The sequence below is a fragment of the Rhinopithecus roxellana genome, chromosome 7 (assembly GCF_007565055.1).
Source record: "Rhinopithecus roxellana isolate Shanxi Qingling chromosome 7, ASM756505v1, whole genome shotgun sequence".
In the NCBI taxonomy this organism is placed as follows: Eukaryota; Metazoa; Chordata; class Mammalia; order Primates; family Cercopithecidae; genus Rhinopithecus; species Rhinopithecus roxellana.
The window spans coordinates 57937812-57959066 of record NC_044555.1 but is presented as its reverse complement, the minus strand read 5'-3'; the positions used below and the strand labels follow the sequence as shown (position 1 = coordinate 57959066).

The 21255-nt window shown below is 58.3% G+C and overlaps 1 protein-coding gene across 3 annotated transcripts in view; it reads left to right on the top strand.

The window, feature by feature from the left end:
* L1CAM (L1 cell adhesion molecule) overlaps window positions 1–21255 on the top strand; it is a 25092-nt gene extending 3837 nt beyond the window's left edge. The window contains exons 1-27 of one of the 3 annotated variants that reach the window (XM_030933489.1): window positions 592–709; window positions 6831–7014; window positions 10119–10224; window positions 10462–10664; window positions 11602–11724; window positions 11821–11991; window positions 12282–12393; window positions 12536–12720; window positions 12842–12973; window positions 13113–13256; window positions 13825–13936; window positions 14050–14216; window positions 14319–14475; window positions 14655–14779; window positions 14867–14977; window positions 15224–15421; window positions 15653–15723; window positions 15906–16128; window positions 16918–17033; window positions 17237–17438; window positions 17527–17649; window positions 17752–17925; window positions 18041–18160; window positions 18268–18423; window positions 18735–18869; window positions 19203–19275; window positions 19851–21255. In XM_030933489.1, the coding sequence (XP_030789349.1) occupies window positions 6939–7014; window positions 10119–10224; window positions 10462–10664; window positions 11602–11724; window positions 11821–11991; window positions 12282–12393; window positions 12536–12720; window positions 12842–12973; window positions 13113–13256; window positions 13825–13936; window positions 14050–14216; window positions 14319–14475; window positions 14655–14779; window positions 14867–14977; window positions 15224–15421; window positions 15653–15723; window positions 15906–16128; window positions 16918–17033; window positions 17237–17438; window positions 17527–17649; window positions 17752–17925; window positions 18041–18160; window positions 18268–18423; window positions 18735–18869; window positions 19203–19275; window positions 19851–20082 (3747 nt within the window). In that variant the 5' untranslated portion in view covers window positions 592–709; window positions 6831–6938 and the 3' untranslated portion in view covers window positions 20083–21255. Of the gene's footprint in view, window positions 1–591; window positions 710–6830; window positions 7015–10118; window positions 10225–10461; window positions 10665–11601; window positions 11725–11820; window positions 11992–12281; window positions 12394–12535; window positions 12721–12841; window positions 12974–13112; window positions 13257–13824; window positions 13937–14049; window positions 14217–14318; window positions 14476–14654; window positions 14780–14866; window positions 14978–15223; window positions 15422–15652; window positions 15724–15905; window positions 16129–16917; window positions 17034–17236; window positions 17439–17526; window positions 17650–17751; window positions 17926–18040; window positions 18161–18267; window positions 18424–18734; window positions 18870–19202; window positions 19276–19850 lie in introns of those variants that run through there. The other 2 variants (XM_030933488.1, XM_030933490.1) reach the window with 2 other exon arrangements.

Genomic DNA, 21255 nt, shown 5'->3' with positions numbered 1-21255 from the left:
GCCCCAACAGGGCCTGTGCTGGGAAGGGGTGGGGCTGAGGGTGGTGGCTGCAGTGGCTGGAAGCAGCGCTGCATGATATGGGGACAGAGTCTCTGGCCAACCCAGGCTGTGCTTCAGTGGAGGGGGGTTCCCTGTGGCCCTCTCCCCCAGCCATCTGCGTCTGTGTTCATGACTTAGGAATGCCCAAGCCCTGGGGATCACAGAGGCTCCATTGTCTGCCCCCGGGCTTCCTGTGTCCCCCTCTGCCCTTTAACCGTTTGGGAGTGGGGCCTCTGGAGGGGGCCGGTGGGGCCTGGCAGTGTCTGAGCTGTTTCCAGGCACCTCCACTCCGCCCCCTCAAACCAACACAGGCTAGGTGTTCCAGGACTGATGTGGGCCAGGGCCTCTCCCTGCCCCAGGTTCGACTCCCTCCCTGCTCTGCTTTTCAGGCCACAGCCCCAGGAACTGGATGCACTCTGTTCCTTCTGGCCTGACCCCTGAAGTCCTCTCTAGTACTAGCTCACTGAGGAGGCCTGGGGCCTGAGAGGAGCCCTATTTTTGCTGCCACCTCATTTCTCTGGCCTTCTAGGGGTCTGGGAGGCTGAAGCCTTGCCGCCTGCTGGGCATCAGTATCCCCTTCGACACAAGAATGAGTCTACTGCTGTCCCTAAGTGCTGATTGGAGACGGGCCTCTCTGGGAGGGGTTCTGGAGCCTCTGGTTGCAAAAAAGGTATCAGAAAAAGTCCAGATTCCAGACAGCAGAAGAGGGGACCAAGAAACCAGCCTGTCCCCAAACCCAGAAGGGAAAGGAGTTGGCCTTCTCTTGGCCTGAGTACCTGGGTGGGGGACTTGGGGGTTTGTTTGGTGTCGGGCTTCAGCCCTGTGCTGAGACGTGATGCTGATCACATCCTTCTTCCGCATGGCCTCCATCCCAAGATGTCACTCCCTGCCCCCAACATTTGCCTGCCATCTGCCTGGCAAATAAGCCCTCCCCGTGGGGCAGGATGGCTTGGAGGCCATCCTTGCTCAGGCCACTGGTCCCCTGGGAAGCCTAGCAGGCACACATATTAGGATGCCAGAGCCTCTGAGAGGCAACTTGGGGAGCCACCATGCCCTCTTGAACCCCACCCCTGCTGAGAGCCAGTGCCAGCTCTGTGATCTTGGACACAGTTTCCAGTTTTCTGAGCCTCCATTTCTCATCTGTAAAATGGGGATGATGATAGCACCTCCCTCCCTGGGGCAAATCTGGGGAGGAGATGAGTGGATGTGCGTGGAAGTGCTCATGAGACTTTCTGGTATGTGGTAAGTCCACGCTGAGGGTTGATTTAATAGAACAGACCACAGAGGGATGTGATTGTGGGGATGGAGTGGGGCTCCTCCCTCCCTTTCCCAGTAGTCAAGATCGTCTTCCCTGCACCCCCACAAAGGGTAAACCTCTGTCTCTTCTCCCCATCTTTTAAGGAGAATGGTCCATGACAGGTGAGCTGTAGTTGCCTTGGAGACTAAAGCCTCAGGCGAGATGAGGGGGCTGAAGGCTCACTCTCTGGGGGGTACCCCCTTAGGGAGGGGTGAGGTGGGGAGTACAGGGACTAAGTAGCAGTCATAAAGGACTTCTGGGCCCACAGGTACCTGTGGGGGCTCCCTGGAGCAACCCCCTTTATGTGCTGTCTACATAACACATAACAAGGCTTTCCTTGGCTTCCTCACCTCTGGCTCCCCCACCTCTGCTACCGAGGGACTTGGGCTGCATCACCATAGAAACCTGCCAGCCACAGCCTCAGGGGGAGGGCCAGCGGGAGCCTTAAAGGGACACAGTGCAAGGGGTGTAAGTGACACCCACAGCATCATATACACACCAACAGGCACAAAAGACCCCCAGGCTCCCAGGCCTGCAAGCATATGGGCTTAGCACCGCACTCTGACCCTGTCATGTGCCCTGTGCTGAGCCCCCAGCCCCACCCCCACTCTGGCCCATTGGGTCACCAGGCACCATGTCCCCAGAAGACAAGGGCAGGAGAAACTGGGGAATCTCTGCTGTGCTGTTGAAGGGCCCTCTTGTTGCTTCTCCTTTGAGAGGAACTCCAGGCAGAACCTGAGAACTGACAGGCAGGTGTGCAGGGCACCGCTGGAGGTTCCCTTCCCAAGGTGTGTGGTGGTGGTGGTGGTGGTGATGGTGTGTGTGTGTGTGTTTGTGTGTGTGTGTGTTTTCAGAGAGGAAGCAGTCATCCCAGGTCTAGCCAGGCTCCACGACCTCCCAGGTCCCTCCCTGGCAAGCTGCTTCCTGTCAGACCGAAGCAAGCATTTCGGAGCAGAGGACAGAGGACTCCCTGAGGGACCTGCGGTCATAGTGGGAGGCCAGGTAGGGTGGGATGGGGCGAGGCTCTTCTGGGGCTGAACCCCTCCCTGTAGGCTGCTGGGCCTGACCCTTGCCTCCCTGGTCCTTTCCCACCAGGGAGGATGGGTTTGGGACCGGACTTACTCAGGAACGGCCCCACCTTCAACTGCCCCAGCACAGCGGCTACTGTCCACTCAGTGCATGGTCACACATGCTCACTGTTGGCCTAACACATGTGCGTCTCCTCCAGCCAGGTGGCCACTTACTCCCAGCCAGCAGCAATATTGGAAGGCTTCCCTGGGATCTTCTGGGTGCTTCTCCCTCTCCCGTCTCTACCCACAGCAGGAAACCCACCACCTGTTCCCTGGCATGGCATGGGTCAGCCAGCAGTGCACCATTCATCCTGTCTCACGGCTGTCCCTTGCCCAGTGCCACAAGTGGGCAGGGCCTTGATGCTCTGTTGCGTGGGGCTTTGTAGGCTCTTCCGGCCCCAGCTCACAGCTTCTCCACCCTCTGTCTGTCTCTACCCTGCTCCCAGGCCAGCATGACGTCCACACTGGGAAGCCCCTCCTCTGACCCAGGCCCATCTTCCTTCCTCCCCGCCCCTTGCCTGGCACAGCCCCTAGGGACAAGGACGCTGTGCAGGCGGCCTGTGCGCACGCGCACGTGCACACGCCCACCCCCACCCCTCACTCTTCTCGCTCTTTCTGCCATTCCTCAGCAGCGCTCTCTGCGGCTGCCTCTCACCCTTTGTGCTCCGGTTTCCTCTTCTTTCCCTTTCCCTGCTGCCTGGGTCTCCGCTTCTGAATTTCCCCACCTCCTTAACCGTCTCCATCGTGGTTAGCGCTGTCTTCCTACGTCTGTCTTTGTCTCCTGCTGCCTCCTGCCTCTTCTCACTCTGTCTGTTACCCTTGGCAGACCCGGCCTTGGCTCCATCTGTGGAACACCCCCCCTCCCCGCTCCTTTGCCCTTGGTGGTGCTGGTGGGGGGTAGAGGGCCTGCTGAGCTGACAACCCTAGCCGCTTGCTCTGTAATTGCCTGAGGAACGGTGAGAGATCAGAGACCCAGCAGCAGTGGGAGGGGAAGAGGGAGCGCCCCCTCCCAGCTGTTATGCCTCGCAACCTTCTGGCTGCTTCCTGTCTGTCTCCAAGTGCCCAGGGCGGTGGAAAGCTGGGTGGCAAATACTGGGAGACCAAAAAAGAAGTTGGATATGAGTCTGTGGGAAGATAAGATAGCGCCGGGATGCGGCAGGCAGTGGGGACCAGGGATTTGGGGTTACTGTATTTCCCCTGAGTGTACATGCCACACACCATTCCAGGATTCTAGATTCGAAGGACAAATAGACGAACTTGTGTGGCAGAAATCATCAACCTCCAGAGCATCCAAGCCTCTGACATGCAAGAGGGCCCTTCTTTGAGCTTCTCCTTGCTCCAGTTTCCTCCCCTCCCCCTCCTAAGACCAATGCTCAGAGCTCCCAAGGCTGCTGTTTGATCATCTGCTCTCTGATCTGAGTCTCCTACTGCTCCTACAGGCCTTGAAGTTGAGGCCAGTGCTGCCTGGGGCCTCCCCTGATCCACTGGCTTTGTGGGGAGAGGCCGGGGTGGAACAGATCCACTGTTGCTCCTCCCTTCTGGGCCCTGGTCCAGCTCTTGCAGGTTGGGAATCACACTTCTTACCCTCCAAGTCATCCCTTGGCCACCAGGCCATGCATGCTGACCCATCCTGCTGCTTCTCCACCACCCTCTGCAGCAAGCTCCTGCCCAGAGTCCCCACAGGATCTGCTGCATTCACAGCTCTTCTTGGGTGACTCTGTTACACAAAACTGACAGGGCCCAGAGCCTTAGGACAGCATGGCTGACTTCTCTACCATCCTTTCAGTGTTCCTGCTGAGACTCGGTACCCACTTTGATAAGGTCCTGGCTGGGCAGAGGGAGGATGTGCAGTATGGATTAAATGAAAGCATCCAGTCTGGGACTTTAGCCTCCAAGCTCTGTCACCTAATAACACGTTTTCTTGCCTCACTTGCACTTTAACCACTTCCTGTTTGTAATTGAAGTGGTCTGGCCACTTGGGAGTCTGTTTCCTCTTCTTGTCATTGTCAGAGGAGCCCCCTCTTTCAGACCCTTAGTCTTTGGGTCCTCTTACTTGTAGGTGGATGTGGACATGGTTGGTGTGGCTTGGGTTTGGGGTGGACACATGCAGCAGTTGAGCTCTGAAGACTCAGACAAAGACCTAGAAGTTGGGACTTTGAGACACACAAGAAGTGTCAGAAACACTCTCACAGAAAATGTCCTGGACGGGTGCGGTGGCTCAAGCCTGTAATCCCAGCACTTTGGGAGGCCGAGACGGGCTGATCACGAGGTCAGGAGATTGAGACCATCCTGGCTAACACGGTGAAACCCCATCTCTACTAAAAAAATACAAAAAATTAGCCGGGCATGGTGGCGGGCGCCTGTAGTCCCAGCTACTCAGGAGGCTGAGGCAGGAGAATGGCGTAAACCCGGGAGGCGGAGCTTGCAGTGAGCTGAGATCCGGCCACTGCACTCCAGCCTGGGGGACAGAGCCAGACTCCGTCTCAAAAAAAAAAAGAAAATGTCCCAGAGCTTGTCCTGACCCCTGTCCTGACCCTAACCTGGAGCATCTGGAAGGGAGGAGGCCTCAGTGGCCTCTCTTGCCCCCCAGGGGGCTGAGGAGCAGCAGGGGGGCTGTTTTCCTCCTCTCATCTCCCACACCAATTCTCGAGGGAAGGCTTCCTTCTTCCTTCCTTCTTTCTTTCTTTCTTTCTTTCTTTGTTCCTTTCTTCCTTTCTTCCTTTCTTCCTTTCTTTCTCTCTTTCATGGAATTTCTCTCTTGTTGCCCAGGCTGGAGTGCAATGGTGTGATCTTGGCTCACTGCAACTTCAGCCTCCTGGATTCAAGAGATTCTCCTGCCTCAACCTCCCGAGTAGCTGGGATTACAGGAATGCACCACCACACCAGGCTAACTTTTTCTTTTTGAGACAGAGTCTTGCTCTGTTGCCCAGGCTGGAGTGCAATGGCACAATCTCTACTCACCACAGCCTCCGCCTCCTGGATTCAAATGATTCTCCTGCCTCAGCCTCCTGAGTAGCTAGGATTATAGGCACGTGCCGCCATGCCTGGCCAATTTTTTTGTATTTTTAGTAGAGATGGGATTTCACCATGTTGGCCAGGCTGGTCTCAAACTGCTGACCTCAAGATCCACCTGCCTCAGCCTCCCAAAGTGCTGGGATTACAGGCGTGAGCCACCGTGCCCGGCCCTAATTTTGTATTTTTACTAGAGACAGGGTTTCACCATGTTGGCCTGGCTGGTTTTGAACTCCTGACTTCAGGTGATTCACCCACCTCGGCCTCCCAAATTGCTGGGATTACAGGCATGAACCACTGTGCCCAGCCTTTTATTTTTATTTATAGACAGAGTCTCACTCCATCACCCAGGCCGGAGTGCAGTGGCACAGTCTTGGCTCACTGCAACCTCTGCCTCTCAGGCTCAAGTGACTCTCGTGCCTCAGCCTCCCAAGTAGCTGGCATTACAGGCGCCCACCACTACGGCTAATTTCTTTTCTTTGCTTTTTTTTTTTTTTTTTTTTTTGTATTTTTAGTAGAGACAGGGTTCCACCATGTTGGCCAGGCTGGTCTCAAACTCCTGTCCTCAAGTGGTCCACCTGCCTCAGCCTGGGATTACAGGCATAAGCCACCACGCCTGGTCCTTTCTCCATTCTTTCTTCATTTTCCTGAAACTATGTTGTGAAATGCAGCCATCTTGGGCCACTTTCCTCCCTTCTCTATCCCATTTCCCAAGCCCCCCATTAGCTTTTTAGGGCTGTACAGCACCCAGGCATCAGTTGGCTCTGAAAGCTATAGCAATGTGAGTGCAAGAAGAGTTCTTCTCTACATATATGTGCACACAGAGATAATAGATACAGGGATTCTTCCCCACAGATACATAAAGACACACAGAAAGACACACGTAGCTAGCAGACTTGTGTGTTGATTCCCTCAGGCACACATATTAACACACCCACTCATGAGTGCAACCCCTCCCAGAGAAAACACGCCACAGAAATACCAGCTCACATTCAGCTCACTCCCTGCATGCAGATCTACAACCACACACATGCCCACGGACACCCGCTCACAGGCACATGCAGACACATACGGGGATGGTGTGCACACAGTGGCCTGTGCCATGCACAGGGGAGCTGATGGGGCAACAAGTTGGTGCTGGGGAGGCAGCTGGCAGGAAAGGTGCAGACAGGGAGTAGAGAGGGAATAAAAGGCAACCTGGAGGCCCAGCCCGGGCTATCTCTTCCAGATTTCTCCCTCCAAGGTGGGGAGGGGTGCGGATGGGGAGGGGACGGCTGGAGAAGCCGGCCAGCTGGGGGCGGGGCTGAGGGCGGGACCAAGAGCCCGGGCTTACCCAGATGTTAGTCACTAACGTCCTTCCGTTCTCTCGTCTCTCTTCCCCCACCCTTCCCTTCCCTTCTCCCCTCTCCCAGTGCCCCCACTCCCAGCTCCCACCCCAAGCCGACCACCAGACCCCTTCCCCTGCTGCCGGAGCCTGAACCGAGCCCGGCTGGCTGTGCTGCGCGGTGCCGCCGGGAAAGATGGTCGTGGCGCTGCGGTACTTGTGGCCTCTCCTCCTCTGCAGCCCCTGCCTGCTTATCCAGATCCCCGAGGAATGTGAGTAGCTGAAGGGAACCTGGGCGCCTCCCTTCACCGCTATGTTGGGCCCCTCTTTATCTTCTGCCTCCTCACCTTCACCTTGTTCCGCACTCTGACTCCTCTCCTTGGCCTTTCCTGGGCACGGGGTGGGCAGGACATAGCCAGGACGTTGGGTACCCCTGGAGAGAAGGGCAGGGTAGAAGGTGCGGGGCGTGTCAGCACCATGGACAGGGACGGGCGCGGCCGGCCGGGGCGATTTCAGCACCAGGGACAGCGAACCCGGCACACGGCCACCAGGTCTTGGGCCTCCTCCATGCTCTCCTTAGCCCGCCCCATCCCTGCCCGCCCCACTCCGACTCCTCCGCTTCCATCCCCCACTACAGGGGTGTGGCAGCAGGAGAATGGGGCTGTCCCAGCCCTCAGCTGGTTTGTGCAAAGGCCTGTGTTCAAGTCTTGTCCCCGTTTCTCTTTCTCCTCCTGGGCCCTTGCCACCCTGTCTCTGAACTGAGACAGGAAAAGGTGGCTTGAAAAACCCTGGTCCCAGCTCAGCAGCCTTCTGGACCCTTTTTCTTGTGTAGTTATTTGGTGGGTGTGGGGGCAGGGCTGCTGGAGCATGTGTCTATGGTTGTAACATTTGTTGGGGGCAAAGCAGGTGAGTGGATGTTGGGGAGTGTGGCCGTAGGTTTGTGACTAAGCATGGATACACTGTGTATTTCTGTGTGTTCTTGTGATTGACTGAGTGTAGATATTCGTGAATGTGATTTTGACTTCCTTACATGGGTAACTGTGTGAGTCACTCTGTTACTTACTGGCCAGGTTTGTGGAGGTTGGGAGGTATTTGATCACTACATTTGATTGCAGTGGGTCATGTGTATATGTGAGTGGGACTGAATGTGAGTACACACTTGCATGTGGGGGGTGTTACTGTGATGGTGTTTTCTCTTTAAGTAGCTGTCAGGCCGTGTGAGGGGAATGTCACAGGGCAGGCATCATATGTGAGGGCATTTGTGTCTCTTGAGCTACCAGGCTCCAGTCCCTTCTCAGCCTCACCTTGACACCTTTGTCTCTGGGCCTGGACAAGCAGGAGGCCAGTGTCACTGAGAGATTAGTTGGCGGATAGGGGTTGGGAAGACTGTCTGTACCAGCAGTGGGACAGGGGCTGCGAGAGAGAGGCTGGGGAGGCACCTGGGATTGGGAGGCAGTGAGGGCTTGGAGGAGGTAAAGAGGCTGGCCCCTTAGGCACATACATGGAGGGCCAGGGCCAGGCAGACTCCCCTGGCACAGATGCACATGGGCACATGCACACAGGTGCATGAAGACAAGCCAGGTACAGGGATGAAGGAGCAGAGTTACTGAGAGGCCACACAAGTGGAAACACATACCAGTGAGGCTTTTAGACACAGAGGACACAGAGGTGGATACACAATGTAACACTGTACAGTGGAATGCAAGCTGTGCATTCTCTACAGAAAGATGGGAGTGGGGAGAACAGAACTAGGCCAAAGGCCATGGCAGCTCCAAGGCTGCCCTGGGCACTGATCAGCACTTGTTCTTGACCCTGATATGGCACAGTGGGCAGTGGCAGGCAGCCGGCCCTCCGTGTTGGAACCTATCTTCCATCTCTCCCTCCCAGCCACTCCAGCCTGCTTTGTCTCTTTTCCTGCTTCCTCCACCTAGTTGGCTTTCCGCATCCTGTCATCCCTGTCACCATCTCCCTCCCCAGCTCCGGGCCCTCTGCAGTGTCCCCAGGGAGCCCCCTCCTCCCTCCCTGGACCTTCACACTGAGGTCTTCTGCAGAGACAAAGCTTTCAGAGGCAGCCTGCTGCTCCCTCTCTCCCTCTTCTCCCTTCCTCGAGGCCGCCCTGGCCAGTGCTCTGCAGAGTCCTGGGGCTGGGGCAGCAGCTCTGGCCTCTGCCCCAGAGAGCTTGGCGACTGACTGGGAGGAAGGAGGGAGAAGAGGAGGGCTGGTGCCAACCCCACAGGCTATGGAAACTCAGAGGCAGCAGGGCCTTTGGGATAGTTTTCAGGGGGAGGGGGCAGCAGGGCTCTGAAGGCTGGGCCCTGGTAATTGAAAACACTCAGCTGTGCTAATTGGATTAGGAGGGAAGCAGGCTGGAGCAGGGGAGGGTGCCTTCCAAGGCATCCTGAACGGGTGGGGTCAGTTCTGCAGGCCCTGCCAGGCCCTGCCAGGGGGCTGCAAGGACGCTCCTTATTAAAGGCAAGAATTTCTCTCTCCCTGTCTGCTAGAGCTGGAGGCATGGCCTGGCTGCCTCTGGGCTACATACCCCGTGTCTATCCAGTGCAGCCCCTCCCCCTGGGCATTTCTCTGTCCCATCTCCCTGGGCTTGACCTGCCACTGCTCCAGCCCAGCGTATGCCCCCTTGTTGCCACTGCCAGGGCCTGTTCTACTGCCATTCCCTCTCCACCGGGGAACTGCAGAAGCTTACTATGTCCCCTGCCATCTGCTCCACTCTGGGGCTGCCTGTCAGTATTTCTCTCCATTCCCTCCCTTGCTGCCTGCCTGGATTTCTCAGATGAAGGACACCACGGTAAGTTGGGGAGGGGTGAGAGTGTTTCCAAGAAGGCAAAGAAGAGGGGTAAGGGGGCCCTTGGCTGAGCCTGCACGCCCGCCCTCCTGAGTGCCCGGGTCCTGCTTGGCTCTCCTGAGCACCATATGCTTCTCTCACCTGTGCAGGGCTGGCTTTGTTCTGCCTCTGCCCCAGCCTGGGTACTCTGTCACCCTCACTGTTCCTCTCTGCCATTCTCTCTGGTCCCTTCTCCCCCGTCTGGGGTTTATCCTTCTTGGTTTCTATGTCTTGGCTTTTGTTATCCCGGCTTCTTTCTGTCATACGCTTTTTGTCTTTTTCAGGCATCTCTTTGTAACTTCCGTGGCTGTCCCCTCTGTCCCTGCCTCTCTTTACATTTTTGCATGTGTCCCTTTCTTTCTCTCCCTCTTTTCATGTCCCACAAGCCTCTTTTGTTCTTCCCCTCCATTCGTCCCCCTGTGGCCATGGGGCCTCCAAGGGCTCTGGACCCTGCTTCCCTCACGTTGGGACAGGGGCCGAGGCTATGACACCAGCCAGGCAGCACCCTCACCACCGCTCTCTCCACCCTGTCTCCAGTGATGGAGCCACCTGTCATCACGGAACAGTCTCCACGGCGCCTGGTTGTCTTCCCCACAGATGACATCAGCCTCAAGTGTGAGGCCAGTGGCAAGCCTGAAGTGCAGTGAGTGATCTCTGCCATCTCAGCCCCTGTTGCCTGCCACTGACCCCGGCCTTGTGCCTCCCTGAACCGCCTAATTTCTAAGCCCAGAAGCCCCAAACCTTGCTAATCAGCCCAAGTCCTTGCCATCTCCCAGTCCATCCCCTGGGGGCCCTGACTGCTTGCACCTGTCCCTCCAGCCTGTTCCAGCCCCCGTTGGGTTCTAGGGCCTCAGGCCTCTGGGCCTTTCTCCGCCCACAGGTTCCGCTGGACAAGGGATGGTGTCCACTTCAAACCCAAGGAAGAGCTGGGTGTGACTGTGTACCAGTCGCCCCACTCTGGCTCCTTCACCATCACAGGCAACAACAGCAACTTTGCCCAGAGGTTCCAGGGCATCTACCGCTGCTTTGCCAGCAATAAGCTGGGCACCGCCATGTCCCATGAGATCCGACTCATGGCCGAGGGTGCGAGGCGCTGCAGGGACCAGGGAGGGCAGGTCCCGGAGTTCATGTGGGAGTGTGGGCTGGAAGCTGCTGTCCCTCAGCTGGTTGTCTCATGGCGAGGGGCCTGGGTGCCCTGCCAGCTTTCCACCCCACCCCAGCTTCCCCCCTGGGCCATCTTGTTTCTTGTGCAGTCTTCTCCTTCTTTACCCTGTCTCTGTCTCCATTGCGTTTCCAGTCATCTCATGTCCCTTCACTCCCTCAGGCTTTCCTGGTGCCTGCCTCATGGCTGGGTGGGAAGGTGGTGGGGGTGAGGGGCGAGCGGGCTGCAGTCATCTCTGTCCACACCCGCACTCCTTAGCAGGGCCCCTCTTCTCTGGCTTTTCCATTTGGCTCTTCATCTCTCCCTCTCCACCTCCGACTTGGTTTCTCTTGCCCCACAGCTCTGTCTTGATCTGTGTCGCCTTTTCCCTGGGGTTTTCCCTTCGCATTCCATCCTCCCTGAGCTTTCTGCCTCCTGAGCGCTCTCCTCTCCCCTCCCCACCCCTCTGGTTACCTTGGGAACCGTTGCCATGGTTTCTGTGTCAGGATGATGGAAGGGTCTGTGACTCCTGCATCCCTCCACAGCTCCCCTCCCCCATCACTGCACCTCAGCCTCAGCCTCCCCCAACCCGTCCTTTCCTGGGGTGGGCAGGGAGAGCTGAGAACCGTGGAGGGTTAACCCTTCCTGGCCTCCTGGCCTCCTGCTCACCCTGGCCTCCCTAAGTGCCAGTCTCTGCCATGAGCCCAGAAGGTATCCAGAGGGTCTGCCTCCTTTTCTGTGAACTTTCTCCTGGCCTGACCCTCTCGCCCCCTCATCCATCCCCGGGGTAGCCCACCATCCCCCCCGCCCCCACCTCCCTTCTCCTGCCCAGCACCATCTGGGCCAAGAGGAGAGTGTCAGCCCGTCTGTCCCTTCTAGGTGCCCCCAAGTGGCCAAAGGAGACAGTGAAGCCCGTGGAGGTGGAGGAAGGGGAGTCAGTTGTTCTGCCTTGCCACCCTCCCCCAAGTGCAGAGCCTCTCCGGATATACTGGATGAACAGCAGTGGGTGCCGGCGAGCAGCTGCCTCATGGGGTCGGGGTGTTAGCGGGGGTGTCTTCCTGGACAGGGTCATAACCTCAGCCTCCTTGCCCCCTGCAGAGATCTTGCACATCAAGCAGGATGAGCGGGTGACGATGGGCCAGAACGGCAACCTCTACTTTGCCAATGTGCTCACCTCTGACAATCACTCAGACTACATCTGCCACGCCCACTTCCCAGGCACCAGGACTATCATTCAGAAGGAGCCCATTGACCTCCGGGTCAAGGCCAGTGAGTCTCAGAGGCTCTGCACCCTCTCCCTGACTCCTTTCACCCTCAGGCATGGCCCTTCCCAACATAGGTCCATCTGACAACTCCAGGCTTCCTTAAGAACAGCGTGGCTCCCACCTCTACTCTGCCCAGACCCCTTCCCAGGCGTCGAGAGCAGAGACAGCACACTCTCCTTAACGGAGGAAGAAAAAGAGGCCCCGGGGGCTGGCTGGAGTGTTAAGTCCCTCAGCCTTGCGATTTTGGGGTGGAGGGAAGAGTGGGCAGCCCACCCACCCACTTTCTCCTGGCAGCCAACAGCATGATTGACAGGAAGCCGCGCCTGCTCTTCCCCACCAACTCCAGCAGCCACCTGGTGGCCTTGCAGGGGCAGCCATTGGTCCTAGAGTGCATCGCCGAGGGCTTGTGAGTCTGGGCACCCAAGGCAGGGCAGAGCAGGGTGGGGCAGCCCTAGCGGGGAGCTCAGACCACTGCGGGGTGTAGGGGGCTGGGGTGAGTGGCCTTGTTCTCTCTCCCTTCTACTCTCTTCCCTTTGCCTCCTGGGCAGTCCCACGCCCACCATCAAATGGCTACGCCCCAGCGGCCCCATGCCAGCCGACCGTGTCACCTACCAGAACCACAACAAGACCCTGCAGCTGCTGAAAGTGGGCGAGGAGGATGATGGCGAGTACCGCTGCCTGGCCGAGAACTCACTGGGCAGTGTCCGGCACGCCTACTATGTCACCGTGGAGGGTATGGACCTCCTGGGACAGTGGCCCATCATGCCCACTGTCATGGGGGAGGGGAGGGTCTGCACTGGGGCAAAAGTCGGCTGCCGGCTGCGGGCTCAGGTTGGCTTTCCTCTTCTTCCTAGCTGCCCCGTACTGGCTGCACAAGCCCCAGAACCATCTATATGGGCCAGGAGAGACTGCCCGCCTGGACTGTCAAGTCCAGGGCAGGCCCCAACCAGAGGTCACCTGGAGAATCAATGGGATCCCTGTGGAGGGTGAGCAGGGCCTCAGGCAGGAGTGGGGAGTGTGGTGAGCCCTGGGCGCTGTGGGGGAGAGGAAAAAGAGGGTGAGAAAGGGCCTCAACTCAGCTCAATGCCGGGCTGGGGCCCATGGGCGCACCTGCTGCATGCACAGAGTTGGCCAAGGACCAGAAGTACCGGATTCAGCGTGGTGCCCTGATCCTGAGCAACGTGCAGCCCAGTGACACAATGGTGACCCAATGTGAGGCCCGCAACCGGCATGGGCTCCTGCTGGCCAATGCCTACATCCATGTTGTCCGTGAGTGCCCTCCCTTCCTTACCTCCTACTCCCAGTCTGTCCCTGAAGCCCACTGGGCCAGGCCACCAGAGTGACTCAGCTGGCAGCTGACGTGTCCTCGGCCTACCAGGCTGGCACTGGCCTTTCTCCTTGCTGAGACCCTTCACGCCATCTCACTCAGCCTCATGATAGCTGAGGGAGATGTAAGAGGGGAAAGGCCTTGTCACTGTGACTGAGTGGAGGCTCACCACGGACAGGATGTGACGGAGGCCAGCCCAGGTGGCACCTCTCCTGGAACCTCAGGGAAGGCTGGGGACCAGGCCAGGAAGGTTTTTGGGGAGAGGTGACTGTCACTTAGGTCTGGAATAACGTAAAAGTTGGGTGGCTGCAACCAGAGGTGCATCTGAGGCAGAGGGCAGTGTCTGAAGGCAGAGAGAGACGCAGCCTGGCGGGGGCCTCAGCTGGGAGCAGGGAAGCAAGACTTGCAGGGCTCTTGGGGGCCTGAGGAAGCCGTGCAGAGGGTCCCTGGCTCCTGGCCCAGCTGTGGCCCCAGGTCCTGCCCTGTTTCTCAAGACTGTTCCTCCCCTAGAGCTGCCGGCCAAGATCCTGACTGCGGACAATCAGACGTACATGGCCGTCCAGGGCAGCACCGCCTACCTTCTCTGCAAGGCCTTCGGAGCGCCTGTGCCCAGCGTTCAGTGGTGAGTGTCTTGTCCTGGTAGTGGTGAAAGTCCTGTCCCAGTGGCCAGGGAGCCAGGGAGGGCAGGGAGCCCAGGCCATCCAGTCAGAGCCAGGCCCGCCCTGCTCCCTCCAGGCTGGACGAGGATGGAACAACAGTGCTTCAGGATGAACGCTTCTTCCCCTATGCCAACGGGACTCTGGGCATTCGAGACCTCCAGGCCAATGACACCGGACGCTACTTCTGCCTGGCTGCCAATGACCAAAACAATGTGACCATTGTGGCTAACTTGAAGGTTAAAGGTCAGGCTACCCTTGCCACATGGCTGGCTGTGCCTCTGGGAGGGAGGGCCCGGGCCTCTGGAGGACATCAGAGTGACTTCCTCACGCATGCATTACTCTCAGATGCAACTCAGATCACGCAGGGACCCCGCAGCACAATCGAGAAGAAAGGTTCGAGGGTGACCTTCACGTGCCAGGCCTCCTTTGACCCCTCCTTGCAGCCCAGCATCACCTGGCGTGGGGACGGCCGAGACCTCCAGGAGCTTGGGGACAGTGACAAGTGAGGACAGTGACAGTGAAAGGGGGCAGAGTGGGAAAAGCTGGAAGTCCAGACCTTCTGGCCTCATGCTTGCTTTGAGGGGGAAGGCTCTGGCAGGAGTGGGGAAAGAAGGCAGGAGGCAGGGATGGGAGGGGAGAAGAGCCCAGATGGCAGGAAGGACAGACATGGCTCCTCCACAGGTACTTCATAGAGGATGGGCGCCTGGTCATCCACAGCCTGGACTACAGCGACCAGGGCAACTACAGCTGCGTGGCCAGCACCGAGCTGGATGTGGTGGAGAGTAGGGCACAGCTCTTGGTGGTGGGTAAGTCTTAGGGTGGAAGCCTCCACTCCAGAAGGCCGGGGCTCACATCGCTGGGCCCTTTCAAGCACCTACCCTCCCCACCCTCAGGAAGCCCCGGGCCAGTGCCACGGCTGGTGCTGTCCGATCTGGACCTGCTGACGCAGAGCCAGGTGCGCGTGTCCTGGAGTCCTGCAGAAGACCACAATGCCCCCATTGAGAGTAAGAGACTTGAGCTCGGTGCCACCCTACCATCACCTCTGCCAGCCCTGGCCCCTCCTGGGGTCCTCCCTCCTCCTGGAGCCTTCCTGGGGGGACATGGCTTGGGGGGACTCACGGTTCCTCATGGGAATCTGGAGATGCCAGTTGGCCTGGGTACTCAGGGACCCAGATTGTACCCAACCCCTCCACAGCCCTTCCCCCAAAGCGACACGCCAATCACTTCATTGCTGGTTCACTTCTTGGCAGAATATGACATTGAATTTGAGGACAAGGAAATGGCGCCTGAAAAATGGTACAGTCTGGGCAAGGTTCCAGGAAACCAGACCTCTACCACCCTCAAGCTATCGCCCTATGTCCACTACACCTTTAGGGTTACTGCCATCAACAAGTACGGCCCCGGGGAGCCCAGCCCCGTCTCTGAGACTGTGGTCACACCTGAGGCAGGTGAGTCAGGGTGGCACCCACTCCCATGCCACCTGGAAGGGGCTCCGGGCTGTGAAGGGAGGGCTGAGAGAGGTGCCGTGCCCAAGTTCCTCTGCTTCCAAATTTCCAGGGGGAGTGTGAGAGGACTGGACTCCCTTGGTGCCAGAATGAGCCATTTGTTCCTTGGTCCTCAGTCCTCATGGCTCTCCAAAAGAGGCTGCAGCATTGATGTGTTAATACATTCCTTTCCAGCCCCGGAGAAGAACCCTGTAGATGTGAAGGGGGAAGGAAATGAGACCACCAATATGGTCATCACATGGAAGGTGAGAGTCCCTGGGCTAAGCTGCCTGTGGGACATGAGGCCATGACCTGAGTGTCTGTTGCTCCCCCTTGGCTGTGCAAAGGAAGGGGCTGATGTCTGGGGATGCCAGTCTGCGCTGGGGGGCGGGCCAAAGAATGCTGGTGTTCTTGGCCAACCATCTCCTCTTCTGCTGGTCTCCTCCAGCCGCTCTGGTGGATGGACTGGAATGCCCCCCAGGTTCAGTACCGTGTGCAGTGGCGCCCTCAGGGCACACAAGGGCCCTGGCAGGAGCAGATTGTCAGCGACCCCTTCCTGGTGGTGTCCAACACGTCCACCTTTGTGCCCTACGAGATCAAAGTCCAGGCCGTCAACAGCCAGGGCAAGGGACCAGAGCCCCAGGTCACCATCGGCTACTCCGGAGAGGACTGTGAGTATCTGGCAGGCTCCTTCGCCCAGGGTGGAGATCGCCTGCTTCCACCCCAGCCCATGTCCACCCCTCTCAGCGCTGGTGTGTGCCTTTCCTAAGGGTGAGGATATTCTCTTACATAACCAGAGCGACGTTATGAAATTCCCCACACTTCACATTTCTATAATTGGCAGTGGTATTCCAGTTGTATCAGCCAATGCTGCTTCGTTCATTTCCTTGAATCTGGAACATGACCAGATGGTAACTTGAAGTACCTGGTCAAGTTTTTTTCTGGTTTCTCCTTTTTTTTTTTTTTTTTTGAGATGGAGTCTTGCTCTGTCAGCCAGGCTGGAGTGCAGGGGAGCGATCTTGGCTCACTGCAACCTCTGCCTCCCGAGTTCAAGCGATTCTCCTGCCTCAGCCTCCTGATTAGCTGGGATTACAGGCACCTGCCACCACACCCAACTAATTTTCGTATTTAGTAGAGATGGGGTTTCACCATGTTGGTCATGTTGGTCTCTAACTCCAGACCTCAAATGTTCCACCTGCCTCTGTCTCCCAAAGTGCTGGGAATATGTGTGTGAACCACCACGCCCGGCCATGGTTTCTCCTTTGTATAAGCTACGATTTTCACCTTTGCAACTAATAAGCAGCCCAGGGAGAGATCTTGAGACCATGCAAATGCACCTCTCCTCCTCACACTGTGCCTCATAAAACATCCGAATCCATCTCTGTGTTTGGGGGCTTGGGCCTGGCCTCAGGGCTAGGGTGAGAGCCTGTGGCTCTTTCCAAGTCACTGGTGGTTTCCAGATCCCCAGGCAATCCCTGAGCTGGAAGGCATCGAGATCCTCAACTCAAGTGCCGTGCTGGTCAAGTGGCGGCCGGTGGACCTGGCCCAGGTCAAGGGCCACCTCCGTGGATACAATGTAAGGGTTGAAGGTGTGGGGGCCCGGGAGGGTGATCACTGAGGTAAAGTGACAGGACGGTGAGGGGGCTTTGCCACCTGTCAGCCGCTCTCCTGGAAGACTTGGGTTGAGAAGAGGGTCCCCATCAAGGGCGGTGGGGGCGTGCACTGGGGGCCCTGCTGGGTGCCTTCTGCCCCTGTGAGGTCTCCTGTCCGCATGTGCAGGTGACGTACTGGAGGGAGGGCAGTCAGAGGAAGCACAGCAAGAGACATATCCACAAAGACCATGTGGTGGTGCCCGCCAACACCACCAGTATCATCCTCAGTGGCTTGCGGCCCTATAGCTCCTACCACCTGGAGGTGCAGGCCTTTAACGGGCGGGGATTGGGGCCCGCCAGCGAGTTCACCTTCAGCACCCCAGAGGGAGGTGAGTCCTGCACCCCACGCCTCATCCCGTACCCTCCTCCCCAGACCTGGGCGAGGACCTACCTGCCACTTGGTTCTGTGCCCTGCAGTGCCTGGCCACCCTGAGGCGTTGCACCTGGAGTGCCAGTCGAACACCAGCCTGCTGCTGCGCTGGCAGCCCCCACTCAGCCACAACGGTGTGCTGACCGGCTACGTACTCTCCTACCACCCCTGTGCGTGCACTGCCCCAGCAGGGAAGGGAGGTGGAGGGGCCACGGGGAGGGGGCAGAGCTGCAGCCACAGCCAACCCCTGCGACCTCTGCCTGTCCCCACAGTGGATGAGGGGGGCAAGGGGCAGCTGTCCTTCAACCTTCGGGACCCCGAACTTCGGACACACAACCTGACCGATCTCAGTCCCCACCTGCGGTACCGCTTCCAGCTTCAGGCCACCACCAAAGAGGGCCCTGGTGAAGCCATCGTACGGGAAGGAGGCACTATGGCCTTGTCTGGTGAGATGGAGGAATGACCTGCCAACAGGGATGCCCTGGCCAGCCGGGTCCAGGAGGGAGGGCCTTAGACTGCCTGGCAGCTGCCACACTCTCCTCGTGCCCCTGCATCCCCCAGGGATCTCAGATTTTGGCAACATCTCAGCCACAGCGGGTGAAAACTACAGCGTCGTCTCCTGGGTCCCCAAGGAGGGCCAGTGCAACTTTAGGTTCCATATCTTGTTCAAAGCCTTGGGAGGTAAGCGTGAAAGGGGGCCCTGGGGCATGGTGGGGAAGGGGGCTCTGGGCCAGAAGGGCTGCCTGGCACTCCAAGTCACCCCCACTGCTACCCTCTCGCCTTTGCAGAAGAGAAGGGCGGGGCTTCCCTCTCGCCACAGTATGTCAGCTACAACCAGAGCTCCTACACACAGTGGGACCTGCAGCCTGACACTGACTATGAGATCCACTTGTTTAAGGAGAGGATGTTCCGGCACCAGATGGCTGTGAAGACCAATGGCACAGGTGAGGCGCCGGGGGCCCGCCATTGCCTGCCAGGGAGGCATGGAGGCTGCACAATTCATGCCCTTCTGTCCCCTGAATGGCCACTACTGCCCAGGCCCCTCCACGGCTCCTGTCTGCTTCTCCTCCCAGAATCTGGGTGTCCCCGAATCAGCCCCCTTTTTGTACCCTTTCCGCAGATGCCCTCTTCCCTATCTCCTTGTCCCTGTTACTCCTCAGTCCCCAGAGGGCCCCGACTTTAAGAGCATACTTCAGGGCCTCAGGTCGGGTTCCGGCTTGGGCGGCAGCACGGGGGGCTGGTGTCTCACCCTCAGGCCGCGTGAGGCTCCCTCCTGCTGGCTTCGCCACTGAGGGCTGGTTCATCGGCTTTGTGAGTGCCATCATCCTCCTGCTCCTCGTCCTGCTCATCCTCTGCTTCATCAAGCGCAGCAAGGGCGGCAAATACTCAGGTAGCCTCTGAGCCCCACGTGAGTGGGGTGGAGCCGAGGGTAGAGAGGAGCACCTCGCCCCTTCCACCCTTCTGCAAGGCCTCCTGGATTCTCCGAGCTCCCCACAAGACGACAGGCGCATGGTGGGGGCGGGCAGGGGGATCCTCCTCCTAGGCTGGGGTTGGGGCCACAGGCAAGTGGTGGCCGGACCACAGGGGACGAGTGGTTTCTTTCAAGGCCTGTTGCCTCTGGACGCTGTTGAGACAGAGTGCTGCGGGTGCAGGGCGTAGAGGGGCCCGGAGCCCCAGGTCAGGCTGGGGTGGGAGAAGAAGCTGTCCCTCTCTGTGTCTCCAGTGAAGGATAAGGAGGACACCCAGGTGGACTCTGAGGCCCGACCGATGAAAGATGAGACCTTCGGCGAGTACAGGTGAGCTGGGGCAGGAGCGGGTGCTGGCGTTCAGCTCCACCCTGGCCTTCACATCTCACCCCCTCTCTCTCTTCTCTGTGCTGCTGGGTGACTTCAGGTCCCTGGAGAGGTAAGGCAGGGGTAGTGGGGAGGGGCCAACAGCAGGGACTCCCTAAAGACAATGTGTACCTGGTGTGCCATTGTCCCCTGGCTGCCGGTGCTCTGACAGGACTCTCACTTCCCAGTCCCCAGGCCCAGCAGCTCACTTCAGGGAGAGGCCAACACACCCCAGCCCCTCCTCTCCACGCAGATACCTTCACTGCTCCCATCTCCCCAAGGGAGGCCCCAGACAGTTTCCCAGACAGGAACCAGGCCCCGTAATCCCTGCTGAATGCACACTTGCTCCCTCACAGTCCCCAGAATCTGGGGAATGCCCAAAGATGACAGCCCCAGACCTGCCTGCCAGGGTGGCCAGAGCTGCTCTTCCTGAGCGCATGATAAGCAAATGGAACGCAGGCGGCGTCTGCCTCACCCCCAGCCAGGCTCCTGCAGGGCTCGGCAGTGCTCTCACTCACACCTGCCTTGTGCCTCCGCAGTGACAACGAGGAGAAGGCCTTCGGCAGCAGCCAACCATCGCTCAATGGGGACATTAAGCCCCTGGGCAGTGACGACAGCCTGGCCGATTATGGGGGAAGCGTGGATGTTCAGTTCAACGAGGATGGCTCCTTCATTGGCCAGTATAGTGGCAAGAAGGAGAAGGAGGCGGCAGGGGGCAACGATAGCTCAGGGGCCACCTCCCCCATCAACCCTGCCGTGGCCCTAGAATAGTGGAGTCCAGGACAGGAGATGCTTTGCCCCTGGCCTTGGGATCGAGGCCCCTTCCTCTCCAGCTGGCCCATGGGAGGCTGGAGTTGGGGCAGAGGAGAAGTTGCTGCCTCAGATCCCCTTCTTACCACCTGGTCCCCACTTTATTGCCAAAACCCAGCTGCATCCCTTCCTGGGCACACGCTGCTTTGCCCCAGCTTGGGGGCAGATCTCCCACATGTCAGGGGCCTTTGGGTGCTGCCTTGCCAGCCCATTTGGGCAGAGAGGTTGTGGTTTGGGGGAGAAGAAGTAGGGGTGGCCTGAAAGGGTCTCCAAAATGCTGTCTTTCTTGCTCCCTGACTGGGGGCAGACATGGTGGGTTCTCCTCAGGACCAGAGTTGGCACCTTCCCCCTCCCCCAGCCACTCCCCAGCCAGCCTGGCTGGGACTGGGGACAAAACTCGGTGTCCCCACCATCTGCTGTCTTTTCTTTGCTATCTCTGCTCCAACTGGGATGGGAGGTGGGCAAGCTGGCCGCAGGGGCAAGGGAGGCCATCTGGAGAGCCCAGAGAGTTCCCCCACCCCTGCCGCCAGCATTGCACTCTGGCAGCACCGCCTCTTCCTGCCACCCAGCCCGCTCCACAGCCGGCTTTCAGGAGCCCCAAACACACGCTGCCTTCAGTACCCACCAGACAACATCCAAGTGGCCTCCGTCACTACCTGGCTGCGGGGCGGGCACACCTCCTCCCACTGCCCACCGGCCGGCCTCTTCCAGCCACCCCCACTCCCCAGGACCCCTTAGCAGCCCTGCCCTCCCCTACTTCCCATCGTCTGAACAATTGTCTTCCTCAGCCTCCTCCTGCCCCCACCTTGGGAATGTAAATACACCGTGACTTTGAAAGTTTGTACCCGCCCTTCCCTTTACACCACTAGTGTGTAGGCAGATGTCCGAGTCCCTAGGTGGTTTCTAGGATTGATAGCAATTAGCTTTGATGAACCCATCCCAGGAAAAATAAAAACAGACAAAAAAAAAGGAAAGATTGGTTCTCCCAGCACTGCTGTGCCCCTGTTCAGCAGCCACAGCCTCCCTGTATGCCTGTGCTTGGTCTACTGATAAGCCCTCTACAAAAAACAAAAGTATATATATATATGTACATAATATCAGAATTATAACAGGCAAATAAAACCTGAAAATCAA